At 37.9% G+C, this 20,805-nt stretch overlaps 1 protein-coding gene across 3 annotated transcripts in view; it reads right to left on the minus strand.

Moving 5' to 3' along the window:
• KHDRBS2 (KH RNA binding domain containing, signal transduction associated 2) overlaps window positions 1-20,805 on the minus strand; it is a 420,140-nt gene that overhangs the window by 323,496 nt on the left and 75,839 nt on the right. For all 3 annotated transcript variants that reach the window (XM_076332985.1, XM_076332984.1, XM_076332986.1), the window contains exon 2: window positions 17,800-17,927. In XM_076332985.1, the coding sequence (XP_076189100.1) occupies window positions 17,800-17,927 (128 nt within the window). The remainder of the gene's footprint in view (window positions 1-17,799; window positions 17,928-20,805) is intronic.

Here is a 20,805-nt window from a genome sequence, read left to right on the forward strand (position 1 = left end):
GATACAACCGACTCCATGTACTTGGTCTGTGAGTTTGAGCCTAAGCGTACCAAAACACATACTTGCAGAGACATGGTGTGTTCTGGTAACCAGCTCCTGGGAAAAAAACAGAATTTTCTCTCTCCACTGAGGGAACAATCATGAGAGGATTTGTAGAGATTCCCTCTTCCCTGTATCTCATCCTTCAGCTATATCTACGGGAGAACATATTTTCTGTTCCCGTTATTCTATAGACTCTTCTGAAAAGAAATCCTTAAAAAAGGGGGGCAGAAGACAGAGAAATTATCTGAAAAGTAGAAAGCTCTGTTTTCCACTTTTTCCCCCTATCATCTCTTCCTTCTAATGATACTACAAACAACATGATGTTAAGTGCTCTGAAAGTCATCTTGCCTTTTTACGCTAGTATGATTTTTGCAATCTCAAAAAATGTGACAAATGTAATTACGCCTGAAAGAAATAAACCATCTCTTCTCGCAGAGGCTGAAAGAATACTAAAACATGATCTGTACTAGCTCTAAGCTAATTACAGTGACACCACTCACGCCTCTAGAATTCTGTTAGTGTCAGCGCTTACATTATGAACCCCTCATTTCAGGGGTTTATCACTCTGTTCTACATGAGTTAGCTACTCTTATGGGACTGCACAATACAGTTGTTAATGGCTTCGTTAGTGACATTTTCCTAAAAATGGCTTAAATTTCAGTTTGAAATTTTGTAAGTCCCTTGTCTGTTATATGGTGTAAATCACGAGCAACTTGTGAATAAAGTAAGACAATGCAGTAAGACAAAACACATCCAAAATGTGATTTATATGCTTGAATTTTAAAATGTGTATTTTGCAAAGTTTGGAGACAAGAGTTGCTGTATATACTAATCACCTTCAGTGTCTTCACACCCACACATGATATTAGGGATTTCTGGAAAAGAAGTGAGGTTCCCATGAAAAAAAAGTAATACTATCATGAGCAAGAAAAGAGTTTTATAAACACTAGATGTCAAATGAAGTTTTGGCAATATAGTCATCATACATCAGTGTATGATGTATGATCTAGCAAAAATCTGGTGTGCTTTCTAGTATCTGTAAAAGTACTTATATACCTTGGAAATCTGCAGATAACCTATCTACTTAACTATGTTGATTATTTCAGGCAACATGACAAATGCACTGGAAACGCTTGAGAATGCAGGCTCTCAGGTCTGAAAACTAGCAAAACAAAAAAGCACTGTCTTGCATCATGCTGGGACATGACATAAAATGTGGTCTTATATTATATCCACTTTTTTATTTCTATATAAAGCTATGCGTTTACAGTATCTAGTATCTATGTGAGTAATTAAGCTAACGTTTTACAGCTTACACAAAAAATTTTCTATTTCTCCCAAAGACCACTTTCACTCAATCAGAAAATCAGTATTTAAAGCAAGGTGATAAGGAGTAGCCTAAGACAGGGTTCTCTTTTACCCAGTCTGAAACAATATAGCCAGTATATCAGAAAAAGAAAAAAGACAAAAAGACAGAAAGAATTCCTTGCCGGTAAAAGCAGCAATAAATTGTTCTCTTTCAGAAAGTTTTTTTCTGGAGCTCTGCTACCCACCAGTTTGTTTCTCAATAAATGATGGAGGAATAGCTCATTCACAACTAAAACGAAATTTCTTTAATTTCTAAGAAACAGGTTCATTATTATTATCATTACTGAATGGTTCTCTATACCCTGTATAATTTTTCTTTTAATATTTCATTAAGCATTGCTCCAGTGAATTTTCCTCAGTTAAAAATAACCAGCTGAAGAAGATCTAATTCTCTCTTGCTGAGTTGACATAAACAATAAACAGTTTCTCTCATCAGACAGTAGGTGGTCTATCAGCTTGGAAACCAGTGATTAGTGAGCAAATGGTGTGCAATCATGCTATGTATGCCATGGTGTACATTTCTTGCAGTAGAATAATTCATATGTGATAGTATTTACCTTAGTGCTACTTACTCCTTACCTAGATAACAGGATTATGATCTCAGTAGGTAGATGGAAACATATCTTTGCTATATTCGTCACCCATTCTAAATCTATCCTGTTGGAACAAAACTATGATTTTATATCTAGGAAAAGTGATGGAAAAATTGCCTCCCCCCCATCTTTTTTTAAGAATGTATGAGTAACAGCCCTGTGCATTGCTACATTTCTTGAAAAAAAAAGAGGGAGGGCATGGTTTCCTCATAGTTTGTAATATTTTCCTTCTGACTCCCAATCCCAAACCACGGAAACACAATAATTTCTGAATAAACCTGTGGTTCTACTATTAACTGAAAATCTAAATCTATCAACTGAACAGGCTTGCAACTGATTCTTTGAGTTCCTGAGAATATTTATATACCGATGCTACTACTGGGCTATAAAGGCTGAAAATGGGAAATGTATTTTTAATAAGTTTTAATAAAACACAATAAAATTTATGTTCTAATAAACCCCTGAAAGATATATTTATGAAACAGAGTTCTTCAAAATTAGCACACATCCTTTGCATGCTCCTCATATGAAAGCATCACCTGTTTATTTTGTTTGCTCAATGTGAGTAAAAACAAAACAGGAAAGAAGTAGGCTGAGGTCAAACACACTCTAGGCTAAATAGCTGCAGCTCAGCAAGTAAGAGAGCATTTTGAATCTAAATTCCTTTCATCACCATAGTCCTCTATATAGCAACACATAATTATGTTTTAAAGATCTCTGATGATATGTGGGAAGCTTGAGAAATAGGGAAGAAGCCACCAAAATCCATGGAAAGTTGCAATGGAGTTACAAAACCACTCAAATGACAATCTTGAAGAGGGAGGAAACCCTTGTCACTAAACGAACTGGGCCAGACAGACTCACATTCACACTGCATGGGGCTCACCAGCTCTGGAGAAGGCTGCTTGTATGCCCCTGTCGCCATATTTGGCCTAGGCTTTCTCTGTGCCCTGTGCGAGGAGACAAATGACCCACGGGTTTTTAGGCCATGTGTTTTCCAAGCCTTTCACAGGGAACCAAGGCAAGGTGATCATCCATCTTGTGTAGTCTTTTTCCCTAGTAACTATTGACCTCATAGGTTGACTTCAAGTCAGTTTGAAAGAGGTGGCTACTTCACAGACAAGTAAGATCTTTGAAGTTTGGAGAGAGCATGGAGCTGGATAGGACACGTTCAAACTAAGGCAAAGGCTGTGCCATAAGCTCATAAGAGGTCTGAAGATCCACAGAAGAGAAAACTTTTGTCACCATACAGCCATGGGAAAAATGTCAAATCAGAGCTCACAGCTAACCAAAAGACACGGACGTGTAGAAATAGCTTCCTTAGCTCTGATGTTCAAGGAGCTGCTTGTGTATTTAGGTACTGTTGAAACCTGAATTGTTCTACGATGAGCTGTATTACCTCCTGCGTAATCATTAGGTCTATTGCAAAGTGATCAATGCAGAGCATTAGCTTTTGTGTTAATATTTTATTTTATAAGCCATTTTCAAAATTTTTAGCTAACTTCACCTGAGAGTTATTATAAATGACATTAATGATTACTTTGAAGTGACCTTGTAACCCACTTGAACAGAGGAAAAGAGCCTGAAGAGACAGAAAACAGATTTCATCTTCAGCTTCAAGAGGCAAAAAGATTCTTCAGGAGTGTTTGTGTAAGACAAAACAGTACATTTGACTTCAAGAACTGATTAGTTCATGCAGACTCTGCACTTACAAAACATTTGATCAGCTTACACTAGAACAGCAGAGGCACATGGAAAAATGACCAGCAACTACCTGTTGCAGTAATTCTAAAGTGTCCACTGTGGCTTTTTTGCCTTTAAATATTAAATCTTTTTTCAGTGTTTAAAAGGAAGTAAGTATTTACGTTAACAGCAACTTTAGCAAGTTGCTAAGAAACTCTTTAAACCATACTACTTCACTTAAAGTTATCAGTTTACTGTTCTTTAATTCTCTGCTAACACCCAAGTCGACTGATTGTCTGTAAGAGAAAAAATCAGCATATGATACTCATACTGCACTAGATTTCCTTATTAAAAACATTACTATTATTATTAACAATATTTATATGAAACAGTACCACAACTAAAAGAAAGTAAATCTCACATCCTATGTGATAGCAGCATTTCCAATTGAAAAGCTGTATTGGATCTGGCTGGCTGGAGCTAATTTTCTTCATAGCAGATGGTATGGTGCTCTGTTCTGAATCTGTGACCAAATCAGTGTTGATAACACACCGAAGTTCTAGCTATTGCTTGCACAGCTTCAAGGCCTCCTGTGTTTCTCACTCTGCCCTGCTAGCGAAAAGGATGGGGATGGCCAAGGAGTTGGGAGGGAACACAGCCAGGACAGCTGACCCCAACTGACCAAAGGGATATTCCATACGATATGATGTCATGCTCAGTCAGCTATATAAAGCTGGGGGAAGGGGGGGACATTCGGAGTGATGGCGTTTGTCTTCCCAAGTAACTGTTATGCGTGATGGCGCCCTGCTTTTCTGGAGATGGCTGAACACCTGCCTGCTGATGGGAAGCAGTGAATGAATTCCTTGTTTTGCTTTGTGCAAATGAATTCTGTATTTGTTTGCTCGTGCAGCTTTTGCTTTACCTATTAAACTGTCTTTATCTCAACCCATGAGTTTTCACTGTTTTATCTTTCCGATTCTCTCCCCCATCCCACTGGGGGAGAGTGAGTGAGCGGCTTAGCTGCCTACCCACAACAAAAGCCTTTCCAGCTGTTTTAAACTTCTTGCAGTAGGTATTTTGGTTTACTCTTATAGGAAAAGCATCTTTCTCTTTCATCAAGATGTAGCATAATATATATCTTATGCATTCTGTTCTTACCTAAGCTACCATATTATACAATCTCTCTTCCACAAGATACATTTATAGACTCATAGAATAGTTTGGGTTGTAAGAGAGCTCTAAAGGTCATCTAGTCCAACCCCCCTGCCATGGGCAGGGACATCTTCAACTAGATCAGGTTGCTCAGAGCCCCGTCCAACCTGACCTTGAAGGTTTCCAGGGATGGGGCATCCACCACCTCTCTGGGCAACCTGTGCCAGTGTTTCACCACCCTCAGCGTCAAAAATTTCTTCCTTACATCTAGTCTCAATCTACCCCCCTTTAGTTTAAAACCATTCCCCCTTGTCCTGTCACAACAGGCCCTGCTCAAAAGTTTGCTGCCATCTTTTTTATAAGCCCCCTTTAAGTACTGATAGGCTGCAATGAGGTCTCCCCAAAGCCTTCTCTTCTCTAGGCTGAACAACCCCAACTCTCTCAGCCTTTCTTCATAGGAGAGGCGTTCCATCCCCCTGATCATTTTCGTGGCCCTCCTCTGGACCCGCTCCAACAGGTCCATGTCTTTCTTCTGCTGAGGGCTCCAGAGCTGGACGCAGTACTCCAGGTGGGGTCTCACCAGAGCAGAGTAGAGGGGCAGAATCACCTCCCTCGACCTGCTGGCCACGCTTCTTTGGATGCAGCCCAGGAGACGATTGGCCTTCTGGGCTGCCAGCACACATTGCTGGCTCACGTCCAGCTTTTCATCCACCAGGACCCCCAAGTCCTTCTCGGCAGGGCTGCTCTCAATTCCTTCATCCCCCAGCCTGTATTGATACTGGGGGTTGCCCTGACCCACATGCAGGACCTTGCACTTGGCCTTGTTGAACCTCATGAGGTTCACACGCGTCCACTTCTTGAGCTTGTCCGGGTCCCTCTGGATGGCATCCCGTCCCTCTGGCATGTCAACCACACCACTCAGCTTGGTGTCATCTGCAAACTTGCTGAGGGTGCACTCAATCCCACTGTCTATGTCACTGATGAAGATATTAAACAGTACCGGTCCCAATACAGACCCCTGAGGGACACCACTTGTCACTGATCTCCATCTGGACATTGAGCCATTGACCACTACCCTCTGGATGTGACCACCTAACCAATTCCTCACCCACCAGACAGTCCACCCATCAAATCCATACCTCTCCAGTTTAGAGAGAAGGATGTTGTGGGGGACCGTGTCAAAGGCCTTACAGAGGTCCAGATAGATGACATCTGTAGCCCTTCCCATGTCCACTGATGTAGTCGCTCCGTCATAGAAGGCCACTAGGTTAGTCAGGCAGGACTTGCCTTTGGTGAAGCCATGCTGGCTGTCTCAAATCACCTCCCTGGCCTCCATGTGCCTTAGCATAGCTTCCCGGAGGATCTGTTCCATGACCTTCCCAGGCACAGAGGTGACACTGACTGGCCTGTAGTTCCCCGGCTCTTCCTTTTTTCTCTTTTTAAAAATGGGGGTTATGTTTCCCCTTTTCCAGTCAATGGGAACTTCACTGGACTGCCACGACTTCTCAAATACCTCAAATGGATAGTGGCTTAGCAACTTCATCTGCCAGTTCCTTCAGGACCTGCGGATGGATCTCATTGGGTCCCAGGGACTTGTGCACCTTCAGGTGCCTTAGATGGTCTCAAACCTGATGTTCTCCCACAGTGGGCGGCTCTTCATTCTCCCAGTCCCCGCCTTTGCCTTCTGTGGCTTGGGCGGTGAGGCTCGAGCACTTGCCGGTGAAGACCGAGGCAAAAAAGTCATTGAGTACCTCCGCCTTCTCCGTATCCTGGGTAACCGGGTCTCCCGTTTCATTCTGGAGAGGGCCCACATTTTCCCTTGTCTTCCTTTTATCCCCGACATACCTATAGAATCTTTTCTTGTTGCCCTTGATGTCCCTGGCCAGACTGAATTCTATCAGGGCTTTAGCTTTCCTAACCTGATCCCTGGCTGCTCGGACAATTTCTCTGTATTCCTCCCAGGCTACCTGTCCTTGCTTCCACCCTCTGCAGGTTTCCTTTTTGCATTTGAGTTTGTCCAGGAGCTCCTTGTTCATCCATGCAGGCCTCCTGGTGTTTTTGCCTGACTTCCTCAAGTCTTTCAATTTCTTTCTTATTGTCTATGAAACGATAATAGACTCCTGTATATTTTTTAAACTCGCTATTTTTAAGGATATTAAAAAAAAAAAATCGTGTAGAAGAACCAGTTTACCATAAAGTATTTTCTTCTACTGCCTTGCAACTTTAAGATATTGATGTTATAAATGCTAACATAACTGGTAACTCATCCTCTTAAAAGCTAGCAGGAAAAAAGGAAATAAGAAGTTCTTGTGGTTTAACCCGGCAGGCAGCTAAACACCACACAGCCGTTCGCTCACTCCCCCACCTCAGTGGGATGGGGGAGAGAATTGGGGAAAAAAAAAAGTAAAATTTGTGGGTTGAGATAAAGGCAGTTTAATAGGACAGAAAAGGAAGGGAAAATAATGATGATGATAATAATAATGATAAAAGAATATACAAAATAAGTGATGCACAATTGCTCGCCACCTGCTGACCGATGCCCAGCCAGTCCCCAAGCAGCAGTCACCACCCCCCAGCCAACTCCTCCCAGTTTATATACTGAGCATGACGTCACATGGTATGGAATATCCCTTTGGCCAGTTTGGGTCAGCTGTCCTGGCTGTGCCCCCTTCCAGCTTCTTGCTGGCAGGGCATGAGAAGCTGAAAAGTCCTTGACTAGTGTAAGCACTACTTAGCAACAACTAAAACATCAGTGTGTGATCAACATTATTCTCATACTAAATCCAAAACACAGCACTGTGCCAGCTACTAGGAAGAAAATTAACTCTATCCCAGCCGAGACCAGGACACAAGTCATCCAAAATTGATCACAAAGTAGGTGAGCTTTTTGATCAGTAGACATCATTGGCTTAGTTCTGCTCCTACTGAAGTCAACAGTACTTTGATAAATCTCACCCTAATTAATTGTTTGCTTTATATTTCTCACGAAGCATAGGTCCAATTTGAAAGTTTTACTAGATCTGATTCACTGTGTATTTAGAGACAAAACTTAATTTTTACTGTTCACTACCCTTTTTAGTCTTTAAGCAGCAACACAGGTAAGTGGAAGTGAGCTAGATTCTATTTCTTATCATAAACCACCAACAGACTTGCTTGCTGAACTCCCCTCAGTTTCCAAAAGCTGGGTCCTTTGAAAACATTGAACTTGCACTGATGATACGGAAGACAGATTTTAGTCCAAAAATCCTCCATTAATACAAATAGCAGAGGAAGAAACAATGCTGCTGTAATTGCAAACAAAAACCCAAATATCCTTCGGTGTAGGTGGAGCACATCTCCACAATCAATCATATACAATCTGTGTACCATTAACACGAAGTCATGCTCCTGATAAGGATTGTCTGATAATGCAGGCTGAACTCCTGCCTGCTCTCAAACTTATTTTATTAGTGTTATGAATTATATTTTTCTTCTGTTCCCCTTGCCCCACCCAAATAGGAATAATAAAAGAAGAATAAAGAGGAATGCAAGAGATTTGGTGGCTTAGAAAACAAGAGACACAACCAATGTTCCCACTGGCGAGTGGCTAGAACTTGTCTGTAGTCCACACTGCTGCTACCAGCTACCATCTCTCTCTGTATTCCACACTGCTGCTACCAACTACCATCTCTCTCTTCCCAATCTTTTTATTTGCCTCATTTCCTACTTATGTTGTGTTTTCCAGCCTGCCAACTCCTTGGAGCAAGACCAGTCTACTTATTGAGCGTGTTGAGTACAAAGGGTGTCTCCAACTCAGTTTTGGCCTTTGAGAGCCCTGCAACACGCAATGTTAAATTATAACTACTCTAAAAGCGTACCTTGAAATATGGAAGGCAATACTGCATTCCACCATAATAACACAGAGTAAGTCCTTGTAAATCACAAAGTAGTAACTGAGTGCCCCTGTCTGTAATGTTAAGGATGAGTTCAAGGAAGAAAACAGTAAAAGCTGGAGGCTGAACTACATACCTGCGTGTATAAATAAAGGAAAGATATCCCGTGAAAAATCTTTCAAAAATCATATAATCAAAGGGGGGGAGGGGGGGAAGTCCTTTAATGTTGGGAATATTTTTTGTGCCACTTGTTTTTAATTATGTTGTTGCTGTTTTAATTACATTGTTAAAGATTTATATAGCCACGGATGGTTAAATGAAAGAGAGAGGCGAATCTCTACAATGTTATCTGGAGTACAAGTTATTCTCTGCAGTCAGGAACAATTTTATGAAGCAATTCCTGAAGAGGTCTGTACAGAGCAAAATTTCTCAGCATGACAAAGAGGTTAGCTAATGTTGTGGGAGCTGATTTCAACAGCAGTGATATGAAAACAAAAAAATCATTAACAAAAATTAGAACCTATTAAAATCAAGTTATTTTCTGTATCCACTCAAGAGTTCTGCAAGATACTGGAGTCAGAGTTCATCTCCTGATGGAAAAGGTTAGTAGAGAGATGGGCAAAAGATCAGGTCCTAAATAAGTCAGAAAAGAAAAATGTGTGTGAAGTTTTATTCACGTATTTTACTGAAAGTACAGCTAAAGTATTTGTCTGAATTTTCCAAATACCTGTTGTCATTAAATGCAGGACAGAAGATTTGTATGTATTTTTGTTTTTTAATACAGTTGGAAATAATGAAAAACTGTACTGAATAGCAGAATTACATCACTCGTAAGAAAATTTAGGAGAGGTGGAATGAGGTTTTGAAGTTTGAGAGGTTTTGCCTTTTCTCTTCAGGTGGAATACAGGAAGATATCGAGAAAAACAAAAATGAATATAACTGCTTTTACACTTTTTCTCTATTCAAGTGTTCACACACTTGATTCCACTTTTCAGAATTAGTTGGACAGTTCATACAGAAGTGATTTAAAGCAAATACCTTGGTTACAAATAGCTTTTTATTTGTAGCAAAGAAGTCGACAATATTGAAAAACTATAATTTGAATTTTGAAATATTTCTGCTAGCGTTTGAAATAAAATTAATGATCAGGATAGAAAATACAGATTAATAGGAAATTTGGTATGAAGCAGAAATGAAATAGTATACCACTCACAGGTACTTTTTCTAGTATCTGAGCAGCTTAATTAGGGCCTGGTCTTTCATCACTGAATTGTTTTTATTCAAGTACCTTTTCAAGAGATTTTTCTGAATCTGAAGTACTAAACACTTTATGTAAATTTTCTGTAATAATTTTCTGTATATCAGTGACTCCAGAAACCAGAGATTTAATGAAAGCATCAAATACTACTAAATTCCAGATTCAACACAGGACATAAACAAGTTTTTGCCCCTATTATTCCTGGTGGTGTGTGGATCAGAGATTATGGGCGACAACTACACTTGAATATGAAAATTAAAATGGTCTTAACTAAAAAGGAAGTTTGAATCCCCCCCCATAAATTTATAAAAAAAAAAAGTGATATTTTGTTACAAAGACGCCTGTTCAGTTACTTCATCAAGACCTGGTAGGGGTAGAAATCTTTCAAGACATATGAGAAAGCATTCTTTATTTAAACAACTATTCATGGCATCAATTTCAGTGCAGTACACTTTAGCTAAATTAATAATTTTCTGCCTTCCATTGTTCAGGCTTCTCTTTAAAGAATTCAGTTGAAAAACAGAACAAGCATAATCTTTAGATTTAGTTTGGCATCAGTCTAAATTCTAGTATCCTTCCAAGTATAAAGGCTTTTCTTGTCTTACATGGGAGAAAAAAAAAAAATACTGGTAGGGCAGGTAAAAATCCCTATTCTGTAGGGATATTCTCTGTTTCTTTTTATTAAAAATATCGGAGTTTTTTTCCAATTTCCTGAAACATCTCCAGGACTGAGTGACAGATCAAATTTTCCTTTTGCCTTATGCATCAACAACGTCCTCATTTCATTACAGCAATATAAATCACAGTTTGAAGTCCTGGCTACTCACTGAACTGACAGCCCAGGTCCCATTTTCCTTAGAAATTTTATATTTTCTTGTCCATCCATCTAATGGACATATCACTATATCTTTTTCTTCCTATCTTACTTAAAAGGGAACTAAACACACAAGTCACCTGGAGATGATTAATATGACAACAATTGCCTTGAAAGCAGAATAGCAACTGTCAGTTTTGAGAGAAACAAAACATAAAAGAAGGAGAATGCTAAATAAAAAGAATAATCACCATATTCATTGTCTGAGCCAGACGTTAAAGACAGAACAAGAACAGAAAAGCTCACCCTTCACAATGGATTCTTTAACACCGGTCAGTTTGCATGAGTTATTTGCTTGAAGTCATGGGTTTATGAAGTATAAAATGATATAAACAAATATTATTCAGCGCTGTGACAATTTTGAGTTTTATTTGAATCTTTAAAATAGTAAAAGATGCACTGCAATATTAAAGATTTTTTATATACATACTGTTTATTTTTCTGACTTGTCAGATGTTTTGTGTATCTGCACTTATAGAAAGTCAAAGTAATGAACAAAACGAGCCATCCCTTAAAGGCTGAAATCTAGCTAAGCTGAAGCCAAGCACAAAGGGGGCAGAACTGCACCAAAGTCAAGATCATTTTAACTTACACTGTGCACTGGACAAGCTTGCAAACAAAAACTTTCTATATTATGTGCTACATAAAGCTAAGGTTTTAAACAAGGTCTCAAATTCTTAAACTGAACAAAGGAACACATTTGCAAAGCCAGGTTTACATGCTCCTTAAACAAATTATCACAAAAAAAGGAGGTGACTATACAAAACAATGGAAGCCAAACTACTGGTTAGTAAATGGCAAAAATCTGTTCAAGGAACTGCAGAAACTGCTCACAGAGGCTTAAGTGTACAAAGATGCTTAAGTCATATACTATTTTTAAGAACAGCACATTTGGATAAATTTATCTTACAAGAGAGCAATAAATGATCAGACCAAATAGATTCTTAATATACACAGAGAAACACACACATTTGAAAACACTAAGGGACAACAGAACTGCCTCCACGCTAGATCTTTTTCTCCTTTGCTCACACACTTTTATTGGGAACTACGGCTATAATAAAGTTTGTTTTCATACTTAAAAAATAATTCACAAATTCATGCCAAGAGAAAAGCAATTCACCCTGATTTCTCAAAAGTCTTTGTAGAAGGAACCAAAAGTCAAAAAACAAAGGAGGTCCAATTGGTTGGAAAATAGCATTTTATTTGGCAGCAGATGTCAATCAGTAGATAACTGCTTGCCAGAAAATCAGCATATCCACCAGTTCAGACTGGCCCCCACACCCACTTCTGAACGTTCTCTTAATGCAGTAATGAATTGTTCTTTTTGCCTTGTCTTTGAGTTCAACCATTGCATTTCTCTTACTCTTCCTGTCTCTTACCTCTTTTATGTCCCTTTTCCTAATTATTTCCCCATGTAATGAAACATCACTGCACATACAGTTCTTTTTTGTGCATCGAACCTTCTGTCCCATCCTCCAGTCTATTTGCTCTTGCCTCTGTCTCAGGCATGACTATCCTTTTTCACTCTCTCCTCATTAATGAGGGTCTTTTTCTACTGATACTGTGACTGAAGTTTCTCTGTGCTCATTTCTATCCAAAATCTTTACCCTGTTCTCTTTCAATTCTCTTACCACATCGTCACCAGTATGTGACATCTTCCCCTTACTATCAGTTGTATTTTTTCTTGTGTGTTCATAACTGTAATTAAAATTCCAAATATACTGAACAGAAACATAAGAAACATTTTGTTTCTCTGTATGAAATACTACTGAATAAAGTATACCAAGAAAGTAAGTTCTTCTTTTCAGTTTTGGGGAGAATAATATTCATAGATCTGTCTTCTGTACAGGAGTCTTCTGAATTACTTCAGAAATTTTTTTTTTGCTTGTATATTTTTAACATAGAATTGACACACTACAAAATACAGTAATTAACTGGAATAATGGTTAATGAGGGAAATTTCAGAAACAAATCTCAGCTCAGTTGATATACATCTTCTTATCCTGAGAAATTTCTGCTATACTAATATAGACAGCCTCTTACTTTTCTAATCTGATCTATGTAACAACATACATACGGGAAGGATACATTTTACATACATGTGAAAAAGGAATGTTGCAGGTTACTAAGCACCAATGAACTTTACCTATTTAATGAATTGCATACTTGATAGAACTGAGAAATGACTGATTAAGTGCTGATAGCTGCCTTACTGCTGGTACCTGGACAGGACTTCCATTAATACAATCTCTGTGTTCAAGCTCACTGGAATGATTTGTAATTCCATAGGGGACTATTTAAAACAAATAAAATAATCCCATTGACTTATGCTAAATTTATTAGAAAGAGGAAAAGCACAAAACCAGTTCTTCTCCTGCAAATGGTTATTTCATCCAAAATTTGTTTCAAATGCCCTCTAAGAAAGTTTTTAGTGGAGAGATTCACTCTGAGGTGTAATATATGCAAAAGAAATACAGTACTTTGTTGTTCAAATGACCTGTGAATTCTGTTTTAATATATCACTAAGATTAAAATAAGATTTCACTTGAACAAATAAATTTCAAGCAGTGTCTCCAACCTGACATGTTATATACAACACAACCAGTTTAAAAAACCACTTGAGAATGAAAAAGGTGAATTCAGTCGAGTCATTCATCATTCAAGGAACCATCATAAAACAGGCAAAACAAAGAATATAAAGAATCTGGAATGTAACTTAATTTACAGTATTCATCAACATTAGCTTAAGTCTCTTCCCCAGAAACACATACTCTAAAGCAGGGTGCCAGCCATTCAAAGGTTTTTTTCAACCCCCTTTTTTTTTTTTCTCCAAAAACATGGTAGTTAAACGTCCAGGAGGAAGCCAGCAAGGACTTAAGGAGCTCAGCTGAAGCCAGACCATTTTTCTGAACGAGACCATTATTGTCCGTCAGCTGAGCCTTTGTGCAGGGAAGAGGCTTTATTACACTGCATCCTCTGAAGCCACAGTGCCTCGCAGTTCGCAACTTTACATCAGTGAAGTCATTCAGAAGAATCAACCTGCTTGTCATCTTTGTCACCCCTACCAGATCCTGGTAGTTAGCAGGACATACTTCCAGTATCTTATATTTTGACAGTTTTCATTATCTAACAAACCAATAGAGGGAAAATGGAGTTATAATTCTGTACTTAAACTGAGATTTTGTTTTAAAACTTTCTAACTTTATGACTCACTCTAGCAACAGAGCAAATTGTAATTAATTTCATTTAGTATTATACTTACATAATTATATCTATATAATAAATATCCTATCCTTTTTTATTTATAGACAAATCTATCTTTATTCAATAATCATATCATTAGAAAACTATTAAACACTGTCTTTTGTTCAGAAGACATTGCATTGATTTCTGTCCCTCACTGGAAAGAAGAAGAGTTCATTACTTCCAGGTGTCATCACCTCCAACTTCACTGCACCTCCCAGTCGTCAGTAACTAAGTAACTTGGAAAATTTCTTCCTTAATCAACTGCTGTTTGTTTTTTTCCCAGAATGTGCAATTTCAATGTAACTGAAATTTGTCAAAACTGGAAATTCTTTATCTTGAATGTGAACTGTCATGCAATTAAATAACTTAACTCAGCATTTTGGCTCTAAATTTGTCCATGTTATTTCAACTCCATTAGGTTTAGACTAATTTACCTGTTGATAGATCAGAAGGAAAAGAAATACCCAAACCCAGATTTAACCAGGTAAGAATTTAATTTCTAGAAAGAACAACTGGAAAGAAATCATTAAATCTATGTATTTGAACTGACTTGGGTTCCTTCATCTTCAACATACAACAGTGGTTTTTGGAGTTGATAAGGTAGTAACTCGAACCAAAGTAACTCTTTTTTGTAATTCATATGAAGAGAAAATGCTTACTGAAAATCCAAGGTTTTCCAGAAAAATTTTCATGACAATAACTGAAGGTGTAAGTCACATTTGTTTGGGTGTTTTGACCCTAAGCCCATACAGTAACTCTGACTCTCTGAGAGCTAGGTATTGGCATGCAAATGACAAAGTTTCCCATCAAGCCTCTAAATTGTGGCTTTTGTTTTTCAGCAACAAGACCATTTCAGACTCTGCTTGCTTCTTTCTTTCTTTTTTTTTAAAATAACTCACTCTTTTCCCATATTTGATGTATTTGAAATACAACATTCAACTGAATATGACTAAATGGCAAAATCTTTATGAACAAGCCCCTGGTATTTTCATGCAAGTTTTAAACTGAACAGCTACAAAAGCTGAAAAATGGAAAAGTCAGTAACAAATAGTCTTCTGAGTATTTTTGTTGGTCTGCCTTAGCTGGAATTCACGTATCATGAAAGTAAGAAAATGGCACTATGGGACAGGAAAAAGGATCAACAAACACAAGACACTGAATCATTGTTTCAGAAGAAATTTTGAGGGCATTAAAAAGATCTGCTGCACGGAGGAGTGTGTGTAAACGAGATGCTGTTTTTACTTGGGCTGCTGAGATTTAAAATAATCAACCTCAGAAAAGATCATTGCTGAACTATCAAGTAACACCCTTATTTCTTTTTTAGATCTCTATTTTACAGAAGAGGAGAGAGGCCTTTATCTTTAACAGAGCTGGTAACGTAAGACAGCTGTTGCTAATCACAGTCTTTGATTTTATTTTGCTGCTGTCTGCACCAGCAATTTCAGAAATCAGACACTTGAGTAGAGACAATTTTATAATACTTATGTTGCAACTTCAAAAGCTGTTTAGCCACTAGAAGCCTTTTGTGTTCAGTTAACTTTTGCTCAAATCTTAGAATGCTGCTTCTGACTCTACAGCTGTCACTGAAGGGATCTACCCTCACTGCAGCTTAACCTACAGACCATAATAAACCTTTAGGCCAAGGGTTCCCTTGGAGCAATTTATATCTCTACATGTAGTTAAATAAGAGCAAATGTCATTAAAGGACTGATCTCATTCCTAAATAGAGAGTCTATAAACCACATGATTTTTTTTTTTTTTAACTGGTCAGAATTTTTTTTCCAAAATTTTATACTCTTGGACACTTTTTTATGATTTACAGAACCCAGCTCACCCAACACTGCCCAAAATAATCTTATCAGCAAACAATGAATGAATAATTTAAAATAATGTTCTTTCAAATACAAATGCCTCTCAGGTGAAATCATACTGCAATTCTCTTCACTGTTTACAAGTACAGGTCTGATCAACTGCTCTTATTACCATATTCTGCTGAATATATAAAATTAATGTCTTTTTTTTTAACCCGATTTCTACTTTTTTTTGCTATTTATAAAGCAATCTGAAGCAATCACTGTGTACTGATTTTGACTATCCTAATGTATACAATTCATCAAGAAAAGATAAGATGCTAGACCACAGCAATCAGCAGTTTGATACAAATGGCAAATGCAACCTTGAAGGATGGTTACTAGATGGTAGCAGGAAACCCGCAGTTCTGGGAATAATTCCATGCTGAGCATGGAATATTGCTAGCAAATCAACTACAGAAACTTTCCATGAGTGTATTTTGCATTACTGAATAAGTATTTCATTTCCATCACACTGATTTTTTTGTTTCACTGCTCAAAACCTGTAGGAATGCTTTATATCTTTTACTACTCATTAATATAACAAGCTCATTAAAGTAAATGAAGGTTAATTTAATCATATTCAGGCACTATATTGGATAGATTATTGCATTTGTCTTTAAAATAGTTTGTCTTTCATTCTACTATCTTCATCAAATAGTATTCTGAATAATTATCACATTGCCATTATAAAGTTACAGCACTATTACATTCTTATTAAGAACTTCAGGTCACCTATAGCATTTACACAAAATACCACAAATCTAGTCAAAGCACCTCAGGCTATGCAGCAAGAAAGTAATTCCTAATAGCACTGTGTGCATTTCTAAGGTCTTTACCATTTGGATGATTACATTATCTCAGTTTTATATTCACTAGTCAGGAGGTAAATGTCAGCTGGAATCACTGAATCTCAATTTTTTACACCTTTCATTTTGTTTGATAGGCTTTTAACGCATTGTAATTTATTGCTTTTACTGAAGAAAGTATAAAGCAAAAAGCTGAGAGTGTAATCAAGGCTAATGGTGAACCAAATACCGTGTGATAATAAATCAGCAAGAAAAAAATATTCTAGAGATAAATGGAGATGTTTACCATTTCACTTTGAATACTATTAAAATAACTGTTTATGTAAAATACAACACTACACAAAAAAAAAGACACCAACATTCTCTTCTTTCATGTAAAATAAAAACTAAAACTTCAGGCAAGCAGCTGAATTTGGGTCTCTTCTGCAAGAAAAAAAATGCTTTTTTTAATTATAATATGTAGCAGTGAGGAGAACAAAAAACAATATGAAGAAAGTATGTGGTGGAAAGACATTTGAATTTTATAAACACGGACATACATTGCCAAAGTCATAGCTTGCAGTAATCCTGCTACTTTATCTTTTAAAACTTATTACACCAGAGAAAATCCCCCAACTCCTGTGTGAGTAAGCTGCAGCACACTTAAGCTGACTTTTCAGAGTTATTGAAACATTTTTTCTTTATTCTGCTAGAATACTTTTTTTGTTAACTGGTCTTTTATTTTCTAAAAAGACGGTACCTGTGAAAAAAGCAACTATGAGAAAACTTCTCAACAGTTTGCCTAAAGACCAGCTAAAAAACCTACTTGAAGTAAAAAAAAATTCTCATTCACTTCAATAGCTTTTCTGAAAGGCCCCAAGACAGAAGTTAGAACATATAATAGATAATAACAGGTAAATTCAAATAGGAGCTTCATTTCTAGGTTGTTTTTTTTTTTTTAATATCGCAAAGCCTGCATACTAAGAGTTAATAAAAATGTTTAAGTATATTGACTTTTTCATCATTCTATTAAGAAAGATTAAACAAGTGTCAGACTATATTTACAGTACCTTTGGATATTGTTTGACAGGGATCAGAACTCTTTCTGACAGCTTTATGTTTTTGTTGCTGATAACATCAAGGTATTTCTTTTCTTCATCTTCCTTCTTGCCTTCAGAACCCTGAAATTTTTCAATTTCTGAAAAATATTTAAAAAGAGAGCAATCAGTGACATATTTGTCATCCTCAGTAACTTTAAACTTGCCTATTATAATACAGACTGTGCACTGAACACCTGTGCTGTTTGCACTCACGTGACACGTACTGTTGTCTTTGAAAAAACCTGGACTGTCGCCAGTGCTGAGAAGCAGAGGTGACAGTCCACCAGTCGTACTCCTCAACTAATTCTTCCCAGCTGAAACTGAAGCCAAATGATCTCAGCGAGAGCAGGAAGAGCTCAGCCTATCAGTCTTTTAAAGAGGATCACATCATGACAGCTTGATGCTATTTTGTAAATGTGACCTGTCAGAATGAAGTCAGATTCTAACTGCAATGGCTAACTTTCAGTAAGAGTAGTAAAAAACTGAAGAAACTTCTTGTTGTTACTGAGTTTCCATTCAAATGCTTCTGAATTATATAAAGGTTGTGCAAAATAACATAAGAAATAAAGTTAACTCTTGCACAAAAAGATTCTTCATTAAAGAAATGCAGTAAGTAATCATTATATATATAATAATGATGATACATAGAACATTCTATAGAATTTAGGAAAACAACCCCAAAATATATTCAGGTTTAATAGCTTGGCGTTCTTTATTCCCTAAAGCTCTATAAGCAACAGATAATAACAAACAATTGAATTTATTACCCTGAAAAGAACATCTAATACAGTGCCTGAGAGCTTCCTGATAGTACAGGTACTACTGAAAAAACTGCATTTGCAGCAGTACCATTATTGACAGCAAAGAAACTGGCAATACTTATAATGAGTTAATTATAACTGAATTATAGCAGAAAAGAGACAGCTGTGGGTCTGAGAAACATGCAGTTTCAAGGCCCAGAAAGCAAGCACGGAGAACAGTAACACAGTGACAGCAATCTGTAACACATATACAAGTTTCTTTGACTTACAACAAACGTAAGGAAAAATGTATATAAGACAACAGCCCATGTCATGATTTGTTAATAAATGTTTATGCTGCCTATTCTAGATCAAATAATTTATTTAAAGCCTGCCCCAGCAGATCTCAAATGCCACTTAGGAGCTCTTTTAAAACCTCAGATGGGACACACGTTCCCTAATTTAGGATTAGAAAGTTATTTTTAATCACTAAAAGCATCAGGAGGACAAGTTTCATTTTTATAAAATACTTTAATATACCTGGAAAAAAAAGTGGTATGTTGCATTCAGTGGGAGCAAGCATCAATTAAGCGCAAGCTTACAAAGCAATATTCTGCAGTAAAATAATTAGTTCAGGCAGGTTTAATAGATAGGAAGTTCTTTTACAATAGCTCCAATGCAATTATACAAAGGTTTGTGCTATGGGGGTGCAGAGAAGAGAGACAAAGGTGAACAAAAGAGGGAAAAGTGTTGCAAGTGCAGTAAGTATTGGAATGAAATGAAGGAATTAATTTCTCAGATGCATTGTGAACACTAGTAAGCGAGGTAATTCTCAAAGCCAAGTGAGGAAAGTGTTATCTATTTGTACACATATATTAAACTAGAATCATAGAATCATTTAGGTTGGAAAAGACCTTTAAGATCATCGAGTCCAACCGTTAACCTAGCACTGCCAAGTCCACCACTAAATCATGTCCCTAAGCACCACATCTACACATCTCCTAAATACCTCCAGGGATGGTGACTCAACCACTTCCCTGGGCAGCCTGGTCCAATGCTTGACAACCCTTTTGGTGAAGAAATTTTTCCTAATATCCAATCTAAACTTCCCCTGGTGCAACTGGAGGCCATTTCCTCTCGTCCTATCACTTGTTACTTGGGAGAAGAGACCAACACCCACAACCTCCTTTCAGGTAGTTGTAGAGAGCAATAAGTTCTCCCCTGAGCCTTCTTTTCTCCAGGCTAAACAACCTCAGTTCCCTCAGCCGCTCCTCAGAAGACTTGTTCTCCAGATCCCTCACCAGCTTCGTTGCCCTTCTCTGGACACGCTCCAGCACCTCAACGTCCTTCTTGTAGTGAGGGGCCCAAAACTGAACACAGTATTCGAGGTGCGGCCTCACCAGTGCCGAGTACAGGGGCACGATCACTTCCCTACTCCTGCTGGCCACACTATTTCTGATACAAGCCAGGACACTATTGGCCTTAAACACTATTAAACTCTCCTGAGGAGGTGATGAAGATGATAGATACTTTTAAGTCTGTGTGGTCAGTAGGCAAGATGGACGGGAACTGAAGCTTGGGACAAACTGCTCCCCTTCCAAACTTCCACCAGCCCCTGTGACTCTACCCTCCCCCTTCCCAGTCTTGTGCTTTCTTTTTGACTGAGAAAGTTTTGGAATAAAAGTGGAGTCTTTGCTCAAGTTAAAGAAAGACTACTTCAGTTGGGCTTTTCAGACATTACTAGTATGTGAACAAGACCTTGTGGATTTACCAAGAGTGAGACTACCTGTGGGACTTTAATTGGTTTCACTCCGCTGTTTAACTCATACAATCATAGAATCATAGAATACTTTGGGTTGGAAGGGACCTCTAAAGGTCATCTAGTCCAACCCCCCTGTAACAAGCAGGGACATCTTCACCTAGATCAGGTTGCTCAAAGCCCCATCCAGACTGACCTTGAATGTTTCCAGGGACAAGGCATCTACCACCTCTCTGGGCAACCTGTGCCAGTGTTTCACCACCCTCAGCGTCAAAAATTTCTTCCTTACATCTAGTCTCAATCTACCCTCCTTTAGTTTAAAGCCATTCTCCTTGTCCTGTCGCAACAGACCCTGCTAAAAAGTTTGCCGCCACCTTTTTTATAAGCCCTCTTTAAGTACTGAGAGGCTGCAATAAGGTCTCCCCAAAGCCTTCTCCTCTCTAGGCTGAACAACCCCAACTCTCTCAGCCTTTCTTC

Source organism: Aptenodytes patagonicus, chromosome 3 (genome assembly GCF_965638725.1).
Source record: "Aptenodytes patagonicus chromosome 3, bAptPat1.pri.cur, whole genome shotgun sequence".
NCBI lineage: Eukaryota > Metazoa > Chordata > Aves > Sphenisciformes > Spheniscidae > Aptenodytes > Aptenodytes patagonicus.